This window comes from Gracilinanus agilis, chromosome 3, assembly GCF_016433145.1.
Source record: "Gracilinanus agilis isolate LMUSP501 chromosome 3, AgileGrace, whole genome shotgun sequence".
Taxonomy (NCBI): Eukaryota; Metazoa; Chordata; class Mammalia; order Didelphimorphia; family Didelphidae; genus Gracilinanus; species Gracilinanus agilis.
The window spans coordinates 268,204,501-268,221,304 of NC_058132.1; the positions used below are offsets into that span (position 1 = coordinate 268,204,501).

The 16,804-nt window shown below is 38.7% G+C and overlaps 1 protein-coding gene across 1 annotated transcript in view; it reads left to right on the forward strand.

Annotated features, from left to right (window-relative positions):
* Positions 1-16,804, forward strand: part of CCDC148 (coiled-coil domain containing 148) — a 279,583-nt gene that overhangs the window by 255,032 nt on the left and 7,747 nt on the right. The window contains exon 12 of the mRNA XM_044669112.1: positions 14,018-14,135. Within this exon, the coding sequence (XP_044525047.1) occupies positions 14,018-14,135 (118 nt within the window). The remainder of the gene's footprint in view (positions 1-14,017; positions 14,136-16,804) is intronic.

A 16,804-nucleotide genomic window follows, 5' to 3' on the forward strand; every position in this document is an offset into this window, starting at 1 on the left:
ATATATATATATATATATATATGCATATACTTACAAAATTATAATTTTTGAAGTTAAGAAACTGAACATAGAATAAGTTGGTCAATATAGCAGTCTTCAGGGAGACTGGAGACATTAAAAAAAGAGGCTATGTTCTAAATTTATTCAATCAATAAAATTTATTAGGTGACTACTATGTGTCAAGCACTGTGATAAGTACTGGGGAATATAAAAATAGACATTTTTTAATGGTTTAAAATTATAATAATCATCTTTAACATCCTCCCAGGGAATTTAACACCCAATTGGAGACAACAAATATATACAAACAAGCTATATTTATATAGAATAAATCAGAAAGAATGAACAGAGCTAGAATTAAGAGGGTTTGGGAAAGGCTTTCTGTAGAAGATGGATTTTTAATTGAGACTCAAAGAAAGTCAAGAAGACCTGTAGGCAAAGAACAGGAGGGAGAGCATTCCAGGCCTGTGAGTCAGAGAAAATGCCCAGAACCTAGTGATGGAGTGTCTCGTGCATAGAACAGCAAGGGGGCCAGTGTCACTGGATCAAAGAATACTAGCTCCAGGGGTTCCATTATGAATGGCTTTGAAAGTCAAACAGAATATTTGATATCTGATCCTGGAGGCAATAGGGAGCCACTGGATTTTGCCAAGTCAGGGTAGGAAGGTGACACGATCTGATTCTGTGTTTTAGGCAAATGACGTTAGTGGCTGAAGGAAGAGACTTGATGTAGGCAGAACCAGCCAACAGGTTATTGCAACAGTTCAGATGTGGTAGTGTCAGAGGATAGAAGAGATATTGCTGGAAAGATGTTGAAAAGACAAAATCCACAGGCCACGGCTATGGGTTAAAGAAGGTTGTGAGCCTGAGGTGGGAGGATGCTGCTGCCCTTTATAGTAATAGGGAAGGTTAGGAGGATGTGGAGAGGATCTGAGGGAAAAGATTATGATTTGGCTTTGTATATGTTGAGTTTAAGATGTCTACTGAACAGTCTTTTGAGATGTCTGAAAGGCAGTTGGAGATGTGGGAACAGAGGGGAGCAAAGAGGCTGGGACAGAATAGAGATGGTAATCAAACCCATGGAAGACTAAAGTGAAGCAATACAGAGGGAGGAGAGAAGAGGGCCTAGAACTGAGGAGTTATCAGATAGGAGGAAAATGAAGAGAGAGTAGTGTCCTGAAAGACACTATTGTCCATGAGAGGAGAGTATTAAGGAGAGGATGACTGATAGTATCAAAAGTTGCAGAGATCAAGGAGAATGAAGACTGAGAAAAGGCCATTGGATTTAACAACTCTGAGTTCACTGGTAATTTTAAAGAGGGGAGAGTGAAAGGAGAGAAAATGGAGGCACCTAGAGTAGAGGTCTTTTCAAAGAGTGTCACCACAAAGGAAAGAAGAGAGCAGAAATGTCATCAAATTCCTCATTTGTGTTTGTCTTGAGTCTTTTAGATGATAATTGTTCCGAATTCTGAAATTAGAATTGAAAATAAAGTTTTATCCAGGGATTCCGTAAGGAAAAAAGAAAAGAGATAATGGACAATAGTTAGCAAGAAAGGAAGGATCAAGAAGGGAAGACATGAACTTGTTTGTAGGGAGTAGGGAAGGAGCCAGTAATAATAATAATATCACTTTTTTAAATATTGTCAATTTTTAAAAAATGGGTTATTTTTATTTGTAAAGTTATTTCTTGACAACTCTTTCATAAGTTGAAATAAGTTCAGCAATATTTTATATGTAAAAAACAATTTTAAACATTCATTTCTTTCTTTTTTGTGATTGTTATTTTCTAAAGATTCATTTTAGAACATTTTGAGTTCAAAATTCTTTCTCTCCCTCTCTTCTTCTTCCCCTCCCTGAGGCGCTAAGCAATTTCATATGTGCCATAAGGTAAAACATACTTCCATATTCATCATATTGTGGAAGAAAACATAAAACAACAACAAACAAATCCATGAAAAAAATAAAGTATATATAGCTTTTGTTAAGTAGTTTCCTCTACCACTGAGATCAGGTGATCTAAATACTGGTTTGGGCCAAGACCACCTGGATACTGGATTGGGTCACAGCTACCTGTTTTTGCAAGTCAATTGAGGGCTTCTTGATTTGGTCCCAGCTTCTGCTATGAAGCAGAGAAGGCCCCTGGCTTACCTGTTTGGGCATTGGTCTGGTCTGGATCTCTAGATGTGAATGGAGATGAGAGCCCTGGGCTTTCCCTTCTGGCATGGGACTCTGGGTTTCTCCTTTGTACACCCCAAATTCTAGAAGTGCTTCAGGCCAAACAGTAAGCAGGAAAATACCTTTCATTCCTTGTTAAACTTGTGATGCTAAGGAAAAGGTGACTTTGGGCCTCAGACTCACGATAAGGCAAGACCCCTGAAAGAAATATTCTCCTTGGATTCTTCCCTAGAGTTTGAGATGGCCACAGATAGGACATCTACTTGTCCCCTAAACTATGAGGGTCGCCCTCTGTGTCTTTGGGACACAAACCCATGTTAAATAACAAATATCCCCCACTCCTGCCTAACCTCATTTCATTCCTGTTCACCAAGCCCTTGTTGTCCAAAGGTATAAAAAGCCCAGAACAATGTCCTCCCAGCCAAATTCAACGTGACTTTTAAATTAATAAATTTCTCTTTTTATTTCTAAGCTAAGTTATGGTGTCTTGCATTCTTGCAAAGGGTACCCATTGTAAAACTGGGGTTCACCTCAAGGCCCCCTCAACACATCCTGGTTTGATACTAGACCAATTCTGTTCCCTACCATGAGAAAAGGATGCTTTGTCCTTCACCTTCTACTTCTACTTACCTTCACTTGTCTCTGTTCCTTTGTCAGTATTCTGACAGTCCTTTTGTGCAGCCCTGGACCAAAGAGAGGATTTAGCTGATTATCTCTTTGTTTATCATTGTTCCTTCTGGTACATTTTTAGAAGTCTACTAGGAGTATTTGTGAGCGAACTGGGCTTCTTTAGATCCTAATACACTATCATTTCCCTACAATCTCTCCTTGGTTTCTTTTAATTTTTTAAAAATAAGAGCCTTCTCCTCGATTTATAGTCTTAGAGCAGTGGTTCCCAAACTTTTTTAGCCTACCGCCCCCTTTCCAGAAAAAACATTACTTAGCACCCCCTGGAAATTATGAAACTGTTTATTGAACTCAGAATAGAATGTAATACAAAAAAAGGGTGGCTATCACCACCCCCCTGGATCGCTACAGCACCCACCAGGGTGTGATGGCACCCAGTTTGGGGATCACTGTCTTAGAGAATTGTCTAGAACAGTAAAAAGTTTGGGTGATTTCCCAAACAAAAGCCACTCAGCCAGGGTGTAACAGCAAAACTTACAAAAAAAATTTTTTTTTAACTTTACCTTCTATGTTAAAATTGAATTAAGTATTGATTCCAAGGAAGAAGAGATTAGGACCAGGCAATAATGTAAAGGGACTTGCCCAGGGTCACATAGCTAAGAAGTATCTAACATCAGATTTGAACCCAGGTCCTCTCAACTGCAGGCCTAGTGCTCTATCTACTATGCTACCTCACTGCTCCTCAGTAATACATAAAAAAGATCTTCTTGGCTTCAAAGTTAACTCTCTAACCATGTGAGAAGCAGAGCATTGGTCATGATTTTCAGAAATAAAACATCCTTATCTATTTGAGTTAGGAGATACTTCTGATATTTGCCAACATCTATAAGAATAAATACACTCATTTAGGGTGAACAGGACAAACAACCATTTACTAGTAGGCTAATTATGTCATAACAGGCCTCGACAGTATGTTTTTTTATGTCTTATGAGCTACGATTTAGTCTGTGGTATATTCTGATCTATGAAAATAATGAGTTAAATTTTTTTCTTTTTTTTTTCTTTTAAACCCTTACCTTCTGTGTATTGACTTATAGGTGGAAGAGTGGTAAGGTTAGGCAATGGGGGTCAAGTGACTTGCCCAGGGTCACACAGCTGGGAAGTGTCTAAGGCCGGATTTGAACCTAGGACCTCCCATCTCTAGTCCTGGCTCTCAATCCACTGAGCTACCCAGCTGCCCCAATGAGTTAAATTTTAATGAACTACTACTATATAAAGGAGACTATTCTTTTTTAGCTCCTCTTGTGCACTGACTCTCATGTCAGTATTCTATGTGAAAATTTATTAACATGGAAATAGTCCTCATGTATTTTGAACAACTGTTCTTTTCTTTAAATGTCTTTAAATTTTCTTTAGAAATCTTTAAAAAATATTAAAAAATTTTAATGTATACATATTTTTTGATCTGTGCTTTACTCTATTCAAAGAAAATGCCAAGAAAATTAAAAATTAACTTTTATTTTACACTGTTTGTTTCCTTAGTAACCCATCCCTTCCCTTTTTAAAACTAGGTAATACAAAGGTAAACTTCAGCCAACATAGCCAAATCAATATAATTCAGTCTTACTAGAGACATACTTCCTTATGCAAGATTTATTCCCTAGTCTTTTGACTCCACTAGATTTTTACTTTACCTCCTTGAAAAGTTCTAACAAATGCTTGGCCTCTTCTTTAAAATGCAAATATTGATACCAGAGAGCTGAAATTACTATGAAGAAACCATGAATCTGAGCATTAGCCATTGCCATGCGACCTTGAGCAAATAAGCTCTCCTACTTTCAGTTTCCTCAGTTCTAAAATAGGTATAGCAAAAAGCAAAAGTATGTGAAAACATGATATAAATGTGAACTCTTATTATTGTCCTCCTGGGGTTTTTCCTCTCCTTTTCTTCCTAGAGGAAACAAAGTCTTCTTATCCTTAGAGGGAGCTTGGAAAGGAAAGTACAAGGTTTCAAAGTTTCATTTCTGATCACACTTATCTGTGGGTGAGGAGATAGAGGCATATTTTAAAAAAATGAAATTAAGGGATCTTCGTAACTTTTTGTGTCTATGTTGCTGCTTGGAGATAGCTGGTTCACTTGTGTTCCTCATTAGTGTGGGTACTGGACCATGGCACATAGACAACATGTCTGTCTCTTGGCCTGATCTTGCTGTTTTCACAGGATATCAGTTTTGGCCTCCCTCCCTCCAAAAATGGAACTGTGGACAACAGAACTTGTCAAATTGTTGCTGGAGAGGAGTTGTATTCTCTCTCTCCCTAGATCTATTCACAAAGTAAGGAAGGAAAGTTGTTCTCATTCTCTGGGAATGTGATAGATGCATTACATTGTGTGGGTGTCAGTCCTGGAAAATGAAAAGCTTCCATTCCAGAATTCTACCCTTCAGTATCCATATTCAGAGAAAAGAAGAGTTGGTAAGAGGTCAGACTTAAGAGAAACAATGTCAAAGGAAAACTGTTGAAACTTGAAAGAGAAAAATTCCAACTGAGGAAGTAGTGGCCCAAGGAAGGGGCTCTGAATAGGTTGTTTATGCAGACTCTGAACATGTGTCAAAAACAAAATGTGTTCTCTTGTGTGTGTGTGTGTATATGTACATATATACACACACATGTATACATGCACATAACTATACATAGATGATGCTAATATACATAAATACATGTACATACATATTGCATGTAAACACATGTAGACATACCTGTATAGGTATATGAATGTATAACTTTACCTATAAAATAAAAATGAAGTATTTCATTTTTTTGTTTATGCATATATTTAAAAGTCTCAATTTAGTGAATTTGCACTCTCTATGGTTTTGGGCTTTTTGCTTTTTAAGTAGGAGGGTTGCTTTTAAAACAATGATGCTCCCCAAGGTGCTTGAGGAAGTCTTGTTCTACTCTGCTGGTTTTACCTCAGGAGAAAAGAATGCTAAATTGTAGGGTGGTGGTGAAAGCTCTTTTCTAATCATTTTCTATGTTGATAGAGAATCAGTCTTGACTTCATTGCCCTGGGCTGCTGAATCACTGTTTAAATCTGTGACCCCTTTGATGTCTGATTTGCACAGAAGTTGTAAGAAGCCTGGGAAGGAAGAAAGGGAGTATAAAGGGGATTTTCTGCCGGTATTGTAGGAGCCAAGTTTTATTATTCTTATTTGGTTAAATCTTTTTTGAGGGACAGGATTGTGGTTTCTTTTGTTGTCACAGTTACTGTGCTATCCCTACCACAAGCAGACAGAGAGGCATTCTATATTTGATGTGTATCTCCTTAATAATGAGAACAGACTAAAATGTTTCATTTGCCATTTGTTGTTATCATTAGCAGAGGCTAAATATAGTTAAATCCAAGTGGTGCAATGTAGCGATTTTATAAAGTAAAAAGCATCATTCATCATTGACTGAAAATGTGGTTGCACATATTAGAAGCATGGCTTTATAAAGTCCTATTTCCAGTAATGTGGTATTTTTGTTTTGTTCTGAATATTTATGAATCTGAAAACATTTTAAGTGAAATTATGCTTATCAAAAATTGCATGTGCCTATCAACAATCCTTTTTTTTAAAAGTAGCAAAGAATTAATCAACTAAGCTCAATTTTTAGCTTTTAGCTTTTAAAAGCATTTCTTCATATTTGTAATACAAAGTGAAAGGATTGAAGCATTCTACTACTATTAGGGGCAAATCCTCAACATCATTTCCCTTCCAATATAGTTAATAAAAGTTTTGACATAGCTCCTGGGTGGGGAAGAAATGCCATCCAAATGCCACATTTTTAAAAATCTACCAGAAATAACTTGTGATTACTGTAAGAATCACTCCAGGAAAGGCTGAACCTACCCTTACATCCTGCACTGATGTTTCTTCAACCCTAGCCTCTCAAAGATCATGCCAATGAAATTCAAACTTGGACAAGGCCTGCCATGCCACATACAAAGGCTCACATTCCACGTCTGGTGACTACCTGCCTGATATCCAACCAGTCTGGCTATGGTCAGAAAGGCTCATTACTGCAATGGCCATCAGGTGATGAATTTTTTGGTCACAGCAAAAATAATCTACCAGGGCAGCTAGGTGGCACAGTGGATAAAATTCCAGGTTTGGAGTCAGGAAGTCTTGGGTTTAAATCTGGCCTCTGCTGGCCTAGCTATAAGTCCCTGGGCAAGTCACTTAACCCCAGTTGCTTAGCCTTTGCCACTCTTGTGTCTTAGAATTGACATTAAGACAGAATATAAGGGTGTTTTATTTAATCTACCGAATTAAAAAGAGATTTCATTTTCTGAATCTGTATCCGTGAAAAGAACATCTACACTGACAAAGTTCTTGCAGTATCGAAGTGCCTAATAGATTTACAATTCTCTTTATAATCTTAAAAAATTACAGTTCTAACACTCAAATTCACTCAATGAACTTGTCAACATGATATTTCTGATCATACTGTATTTTGGGGCAACATACATTTTTATACACAAATCTACTTCATGAAACCAAAAATAACAGGAGTTCCCATATAGTTTGTAAGAGCAATCCTCCCCCACCCCCCAATAAATAAAAGAATTCCCAAATGTGAAGTTTCACATTCTAGTCCTTACTCTTCCCATGAGCTAGCTGAGGAGCCTTGGGAAAATTGCTTCCTTTCTGGATCTTAGTTTCTTCATATATAAAAATGAAAGAATTGTACTGGATAAACTTCCATCTCTGAGGCTGATTCTGCACTTGAATGATCCCCTTGCCTGTATGTATTGTTGCCCCAAGGGGCATGATATTATTAATCTAGCTGGTCCATGTCATGAGGAGTTATGCTTTTAGCATTACTACCCCTATTGGCTAAGAAAGCAGAAACAGAATCTTAGATCTTCCCTATGCACTGGCTTCTCCCTTGTCAATTATTCAATTAAAAAGCATTTATTTAGTAAGGTGCCATACTAAATGTAAGGGTTACAGGCAAAAACATTGCCCTTGCCCTCAAGGAGTTTACAATTTTAATAGGGGGAGGTAATATGTAAATAGCTACGTTTATACAAGCTATATACAGAGTAGATGAAAGATAATCTCTCTTAAACCCTCTGTCTTAGTATCAATTCTAAGTCAGAAGAGAGGCAAGAGCTAGGCAATCAGTTTTAAGTGATTTGCCCATGGTCACACAGGTTAAGAAGTGTGTGAGGTCAAATTTGAATCCAGGTCCTCCTGACTACAGGCCTGGCACTCTATCCACTGTATTACCTACCTGCCCCTGATGAAAGGTAATCTCAGAGAGAAGGCACCAGCCCAAGGGAATCAAGAAAGGTCACCTGCAGAAAGTGGAATCTGAGCCGAGACTTTACGGAAACCAGGGAATCTAAGAGAAGGGGAAGTAGGAGAACGTTGCAGGCATGAGGGACAACCAATGCAATGACATTGTATCGAGAGGTAGAATGTCACGAGTGAGGTATAGCAAGTAGGCTAGTGTAGCTAGATCACAGAACATGTGAAGGACAGGAAAGTATAAGAAGACTGGGAAGGTAGGAAGGGGTCAACTGGTGATGGGTTTTAAAGGCCAAACAAAAACTTAAAAGCTTTTTATTTTTATTCTAGAAGTGAAACACTGGAGCTTATTAAGCAGAGCAGTGACACGTTGAGACCTGTGCTTTGGGATAATAAGTTTGGCTTTGTGAAGAAGTATAGCTGAGAAAGGGAGGTTGACCAGTATTATGGAAGGCATAGCAAGTGAAGGTTGGTTGGTGGATTGATTGGTTTTAAGCCATAAGGGAGAACATTGGTGTATCTGTAAGCAACAGGAATGGAGCCAGTAGATGAAGACGGAACAAAGATCAGAGAACAAGGATGATATTGGCCATTTTTCTGTCATATCTGACTCTTTGTGACCCTATTTGGGGTTTTCTTGGCAAAGATACTGTAATGTTTCGCTATTTTTTTCATCAGCTCATTTTGCAGATGATTGGAAGCAGAGGCAAACAGGGTTAAATGATTTTCCCAGAATCGCACAGCTAATAAGGGTCTGAGGCTAGATTTGAACTCAGGAACATGAGTTTTCCTGACTCTAGGCCCAGTACTCTATCCACTGTGACACCTAGATGCATGAAGAGGAATTGGTTTTTCTAAGGAGAAGGTCCACCTATTTGTGCAAGAGTGGTGTTAAGGAGGAGATAGTGGGGGAAGATATCTGAATGATGTGAGATGGAGTGTGGGGAAGGGAGGTTTCAATGAATAGCTTCAATTTTGTCCGTAAAGTATGAAACAAGGTCCTCAGCCAAGAGAGTAATTAGGATGGGGGTGGGGGGAGGGTACAAGTGAGAGGACTGAGGACTGTTTGAAAGGTTTGAGGTAGCAAATTAATTAGGGAGGTTTAAGTATTGGCTTGCTGCAGTGAGGTCAAGTTGAGCGTGTATAAAATTGTAATGGACCCAGACAACATGGTTTCATGATTTTCTCCAGCAGCATAGGAATAAAAATGTAGAGAGTAGATGGTGGAAGTAATCCAGGGTTGAGGTTTGGCAAGGTGTGACTAACAATTAGATAAGGGGGCAAGGGATTCTAGAAAATTGAATGTAGTGAAGAGTTGAAGTGGTTCCTCAAGAACCTCTCAAAGGAGCATCCTCCATCTAATAACTGGTTTGAAGTAACAGGTGCTTGTTAAAGTCCTTGTTGAATTCTTACCCACATCAAATTCTATTGTCGGTTGTTTGCTTAAAGCTCTAGACTTAAAAAATATCAGGAAAAAAGATGCAGAAAGATCATTGGGCCAAACCTTTTATTTGTTATTATTTTGACAATAGATTAACTCGTGTTTTTAATGGTTTCTCAGGGCTGCTCCTTAAATATAATCCAGTCCTTCCCACCACCATATTTTAGCTCCAGAACTTCTAGATTAAAGTCCCTGTTCCTGAAGTTCATATTTATGCCCTTTCAACTCAGACTGGAGCTCAGGAGGATGGGACAAGTTACTTTTTCTAAGCAAGCAAACATTCCTCTATGGGGTGATAAAAGACATCCACATCATGGAGCTGCACAATCCTTCCTAAGAAAGTGGTTCATACCTCTTTTAATAAAAGGCTACCTAGTACCTCAGAGTAAGAGCTTTTGATAGAATTTATTTTTTCCTCCTATATATTTTTAAAAATTGATAGATATTCTTTGTTTTTACATCACCTTCACTTCTGAATATAGACCTCTCTCCTTTCCCTACCCAGGAGTCTTTCCTTGTAACAAATAATAAAAAAGAAGAAGCAAAGCAGTTCAGCAAAAAGCACTACCTCTGTGTGCATTTTCATAATATTGCCTTTTCTTTCTTTAGTGGAAAGTGTGTATAAAGGAGTATATGTGTGTGTGTGTGTGTACGTATAAAGGAGTGATATATATATACATATATATACATATATGATATAAGGAGTGATATAAAGGAGAAATATAGGAGTGAAGATATCCATCCAGTCATTAGGGTATAATCATTAACATTCTTGTTGGGGCAGTTGCTAACAGAGTGGACATAATTCCAAGTGTGGAATTGAGAGAACCTGGGTTCAAATGTGGTCTCAGACGTTTCCTAACTGTGTGACTGGATAAGTCACTTAACTCTAATTGCAAAGCCCTTGCTGCTCTCCGGTTGTTTTTTTTTTCCTTTTAAACCTCTTACTTTCTGTCTTAGAATCCATACTAAGTATTGGTTCCAAGGCAGAAGAGTGGTAAAGGGCTAGGCAATTGAGGCTAAATGATTTGCCCAGGATCACATAGCTAGGAAGTATCTGATGTGAGATTTGAATCCAGGACCTCTTGACTCAAGATTTTACACCCTATCCACTCTACCTCACTCTTCTGTTCTAAACTTGATTCTAAGATAGAAGATGAAGTTTTTTTTTTTAAGATTCTTGCATGTATCTTCATGTTCTAGTTGATCATCCACCAAATCCAGTAAGAAAAATTGTGTAGACACTGTTCCTGTCTGTTGCTTTGCAGAGCCTTTAATGTGCCTTCTTTTGAGACTGGAGTAAGCTTTGGCTTCAAAAGGGGACGTAGGAGGAGTTGGGTTTGCCCAACACTTTCTGAACCAAAGGGAGTTAGTTACCACACTTCAAGGTGTTTAGCAAAATCATTTGCATTTGAATACTGATCCCTTTGAGTTGGGGCACACAGGAAACGGGCTTCTAAATGATAGATAAACTCTCTCTTTATATAGTGAAGCTTCAAGTCGGGGCAACTGTGCTCTGGCCCCTAGGCTTAAGCCAAATCCTCTTCAGATCCTAGTTAATGCTGCACCTGATTCTACAGCAGCTGCTGCTTTTGAGCACTATGATGCTTCTCCTCCCCCAGAGGACATGAAAGTACCCTTTCTACAGCACTTTCAGCCTTTGTAGAGGCAACGAGAAAAAAACCCAGATTGTGAGCTGAACCCAGGATTCCTGTCTGGGAATTCACCACCCAGCACTTAGCAGTCAATGAGCTGAATCATTTGTCAACGGTTCCCTTCACAGCCATGGTCTAACTGGAAGAAAAGATGACTATGTCGTTTGGGAAGATGTTTGCATGGACATTTTTCCTGATGATCCATTTGGCTACATTGTTCGGTCCTTTTCCATGAATTTTTGTATGAATACCTCATTTTTTTGCAAGAAGTTATTCAGATCACTTCCCAAAAGGAAGGGGGTGGGGGAGGGAAAATGACAAGGAAAGCAGATGTATGTACAGTTTCTTGAAGACTAGTTTCAATTATAGCATCCTTAGAAATGAGGACATTTAGGATGGGCCTTCTGCATCACTAAATTGCCAGGAGGACCATTAGGGCAGCCCTGTTAATTTTGGTGATTACTGGATGGTAGATATAGTATGTGATCCATCCTTTCCTATAACCTGGACTTGAATGTCATCAACTAACTCTCATGTCTTTTAAGTCAGGTTCTTCTGAGCACAAGCCAGTTTTTAATTTTTTTTATGGTAGAGTAATCTGAATCCTTACTATAAAGCACTTAACTCCTATATACTCCAAAGGAATTGAAGCATTCTGAAGGTTGTGAAAATTAGAGTGTGGTCACTGGGAAATCCCAAGGTGTCTTTTAACTGAACCATCATAGATAGATACTTACTTATCTTGTGCTTGGTGTTAAAATTGAGTAAGACCTCATTATAGTGTAAGAAGATATCCATAATGGGAGAGGGGCAGCTAAGTGCCTCAGCAGATTGAGAGCCAAACCTAGAGACAGGAATTCCTGGGTTCAAATCTGACCTCAGACACTTCCTAGTTGTGTGATCCTGGGCAAGTCACTTAACCCTCAGTGCCTAGCTCAGTGATAGTGAACCTTATAGAGACTGTTTGCTATGCCTTCCCCTAATAAGTTCTGGGTGCCCCTGCCCCATCTCTTCTTACCCCACACAGGAGAGGGAGAAAGCTCTCCCATTGGGCTGCTGGGCAGCAGGGAAGGTGAAGTGAGGAATGTCCTCAAGGAGTATAGAGAGGCAGAGGGCAGTAACCTGAGCACTCTGCTCCCCTTTAGCTCTGTTGCCTATGAGTTCCCATTGAGCTGCTGAGCAGAGTGGAGGGTGATATGAAAAAAGTGTTATCAAGTGGTGGTGGAGAGGGGAAGGGGAGCAGCTCCACCTGAGTCCCTTTGCCTTTATAGTAATGAACTGGGGCAATGGGGGAAGAGGGTGGTGTACATACCCACAGAGAGCCCCCTGCATGCCATCTTTGGCACCTGTGCCATAGGTTCACCATCACTGGTCTAGTCCTTGCCACTCTTCAGCCTTGGAATCAATACCAAGACAGAAGGTAAGGATTAAAAAAAATCCATATATATGAAAAGGGTAGGTGAAAGAGGGGAGAATAAAGTATGTGGTTTAAAAAAATTTTTTTAATGATTATGTTTTTCCTTCATCAATGGGCATTCCTTTTCTTGGGGTAAAATACTGATAAGGGCTTGGGATTCATTACATATTGGACTTACTTTGGGATTCACTTATTTAGATCTGGAAGAGATCTTAGAGGTCATCTAATCCAACACTCTTATTTTATAGATGAAGAAGTTAAGTGGCTTGCCAAGGTCGCATATAAGTAGCAGAGGTGGGATTTGTTCCTAGTTCCTCTGACTTCTCATTCATTTCTCTTTCCTCTATACTCAGCTGCATCTCCTGGGAGGCATGAGCCTGGGGTGAGATGCATCAATAAAAAATGTAGGTATGTTCCCTGTGCACCAAGACTTGGCAGAACAGGTGCCCCACAAAAGCTATTCAGTGTAAACCATTAATAATTGATATAATTTGGCAGACAGGAGGTGTTGGTGGCATAGTGCTTGCTATTCAGAGAGCCTGGCACCTACCATTTCTGAAAGCAGTATTTGCATCTTTAAAATTCAGTGTGACTTCAGAAGAATAGTGTAGTTGTTTTATGAGAATTCCCCACCCCAACACTGAATGGATGTGGTTAGATATTTAGATAGTTTTGTGCCCTGTATTAATAATTGTGAATTTCAATGGAAATGGAATAGCTCAAGTGGAAAGAATGCTGAGGGGAGAATCATGTTTTTTGCTGCCATCTACAGATGTCAAAGTGCATTTCTATAGTCTTAGCAAGGAAAAACAGGTCATCCTAGAGCAGAAATGAATGAAAATGTGTCCAAAGTATTTCTCAAAAATATATTTTTCCTAGATATATTCTGACAGTAATAACATTTTGAGTGCAGTTTTGGAGTATCATCTTTTGTTTACTCTTCTGGCTAAAAATGTTATGTGTAGCTATCGATGAGATTGTCTTTTTAACATTTCAAATCGTCAAGGTGGAAGTCTGGGTTATTGTTATTAATGGCACAGTGCTGAAATATTTGGAGTATTGATCTCTAAGGTCATGTCCAGCTCTAACACTCTGTAAGTCTAGACAAAATATTTAAAAATAAGTCTGATATTGTCTTTTAGGGGATAGTTTAGCTTCAGTACTGCCTGGAAGAAGTCTGATTGAAAGTGAGTAGAAGAGAATTTTATGAGGATGAATGACAAACTAAATAACCTTTTAAGGTTCCTTCTATGACAGAACTGCTGGAGTTGGGGGGATATGATTTACGATAACATATACTGATGTGAGATGGTGCCTGAAGCAGCTTCTGCCCTCCTGTTCTGTTCTATTTTTTTTGCCAGGCATATAATGACACCTTGCAAATGTCTTTTTGTATTATTACTTAAAGGGTCAAATTTAGACAAGAATTATTGGAAAAACGCTGGACCGAGAAGAAAGAAATAGCCATTAAGGAAACAAAAGAACAAGAAGAAAGAGAGAAGAGGCTTGAGGCCCTCAGGAAACAGGTGATTTTGTTTCATTTGCATATTTTAATATGCAATTAAGGAGTCTTCTAAATACTATTAATGTGATCATTACTAAAGTTAATTTCAGGACATCTGCTTTTGGAAGTCTAACTTTTCAGAATTTGGATACATCAAAGAACTTAGATCTAGATGACACTTGGTTCATATAGTTTACCTCTTTCATTTTGCAGTTGTAAAGCCTGGGCGTCAGACTGGGAAGTGGGAAGTTCCTTGCACAAGGCAACTCACTTAGTGATCAGAACTTGGATTCCAACCTAGATTTTCTAATATTCTTTCCAACATAGACTCTCTCAGGGGAGCAGAATTGTTCATTGAGTTCACATTTATATTGTTTGATATTGTCAGTTTATGAGTATATTTAAACATCATCCATACCTTTAGAAAGTTCTAAGACTAATGCTTCCATATCACATCTAGTCTGTTAGCACCTTGATAATAATTGAGAGGAGTATGTGGGCTGTTCAGGGATCACTTTTTAGGCCTGCTCATCCACTTTGATGTTCACCTATCTCTCAACTCTCACCTGTGGCTCCATGAGATGGCCACACCCCAATAAAACTATCTCAGCAGATGGGCTAAACCAAATTGAGGGTAACACACAGACCTCAAAACTGTTGATGGGTTAGAGGGACATCTTCCTTAAGCAGATGAAGACTTCCCTGGGTGGAATGGGCAGAAGAGAACAATTTATTCCAAATGGTCAGGAAGTTGGCTGAAGTAGGCACTGTGGGGCCCTTGGTCAGATGTAAAAGACACCAAGATCATCCATTGTGTCTTGGGTCATTGCCAGTCAGTCTGACTTTTGTCTTGTCATTGGACTTTGATGACTCTGGAAGAAAAAGTGAGACTGATGATTGTGCAATGTTCTCACTTAAATCCAATTCATGCACAAGATTCAACACATCACCCTGTGATGTCACTGAGCCTTTCTGAAAATGAAAGGCAAGCAACAACTCTCTCTCTCTTTTTCTTTCTCTCTCTCTCACTCTCTGTTTTAATTTCAAAGGGAGATGAGTGTGTGTGTGGGGGTACCAGGCTAGTGGACTATATCATGTTACAGCCTTTACTTGATTAGTGGGTGGTTTGAAACTTATGAACTGTTTGTTTTTTTAAATTTTCTGGAATATTCCAAATTTTCCAATTTCTCCCCATATTTAACGGCAGTTGACTGAATCAGTAGATACTGAGTCAGTAGAAACAGGAGCCCTACTTTACTGGAAAACAAAGGAAAATTATCCAACACTTGATAATGTTATGGGGGGGGGTGGAGAACCCCTGGGTTCAGGAAGGAAACCTTTCTCAAGAATGAGAGGACTCCAAACTTAGCTTAAACATAAAAATAAAGATTTATTAGTAAGATAGGATTAATGGCCAGCAAGACAGCATGAGAGGAGCAACCCTGAGGGGTGGGTGGGGGGGTTTGCTCCCAAGACACAGCATGGCAACATGAGTGGAACAACTCTAGCAGTTGCTCCTAGAATGCTCCAGTTTAGGGGTTTTTATATTCTTTACAATAGAGTGGAGTGACTTCCCACATTCAGGCATTTGGTGGGGTGAAGGGTCTGCCTGAGACCCTCCAGGCTTAAGCTATCAAGGTGTGGCCTGGAGGTGTATCTCTTTGTCTATCTCAACCTAAAGGAAATGCAAGGATAATCTTTTCTTTGGCTTGGGAATCGATAAGGGCAGGAAGGGGGAAGGGAATTTCCCTGTTCATAGCCTACCTGAGTTAAGGGGTAAAAGGTCCCTGCCATCTCTGCACAATGCCCATGTCAATAAGACAGAGGATCCTTTAGAATTTGAGAAGGACACAGAACCACAATACCCTAGTCCTAGTAATTAAAAGAGAAATAAAAATTATGAGAGCAAAATTATGTCCTGCACAGCAAAAATAATGGGCAGAATAGAAATACTTGAATCTGCTATAATGGCAAATGCCACTAGAGAAAGGAAAGAGAGAAAAGGTTGGAGATGCAAATATACAGAAGAAAAAGGATGGTCTAGAAAAGGGTAGCAAAAACCAAAATCATTAAAAGAAAATATGGTAATTACTGAGCAAAACATATTATCTCAAAAACAGGTTGTATATGGTCAACCAAAGAATCATGGGTCTTCCAGAAGAACAAGACAAGACAAAAAATGTGAACACCATACTGCAAGAAATAATATAAAACAACTGCCCAGAACTTTAGAACTTAGAAAGTGGAATGCTGATAGAAAGAATTCATAGATTACCTCTAGAAAAAACCCAACCCTGTAAATTTCAAGACCCTTGATAGTTTAAGTTAACAATTTAATTCAGAAACAAGTTCTCCAAATGATCCGGAGAAAGACTTTCAAATTCAAAGGAAAGAAAATTCAAATAAGAAAAAGTTAAGGGTTTGGGGGTATGTTATAACATAATATTCAGTTTAATAGGCATTTGTTAAACACCTACATTTTATAAAGAAATATGCTAAGTATTTAGAAGACAAAGACAAAAACAAAAGCTATCACTACCTAGCCTCAAGGAGTTTACCTATTATATAAATCATTCATGAATTCTTGAAAATTATAATCTATTTAAACCTACAAGCAGTTGCTTTCTTATCTTTCTTCTTGAAGTAAGAAGGATTTAAGCACCTAGTTATTTCTCCAATAGCACAAACATT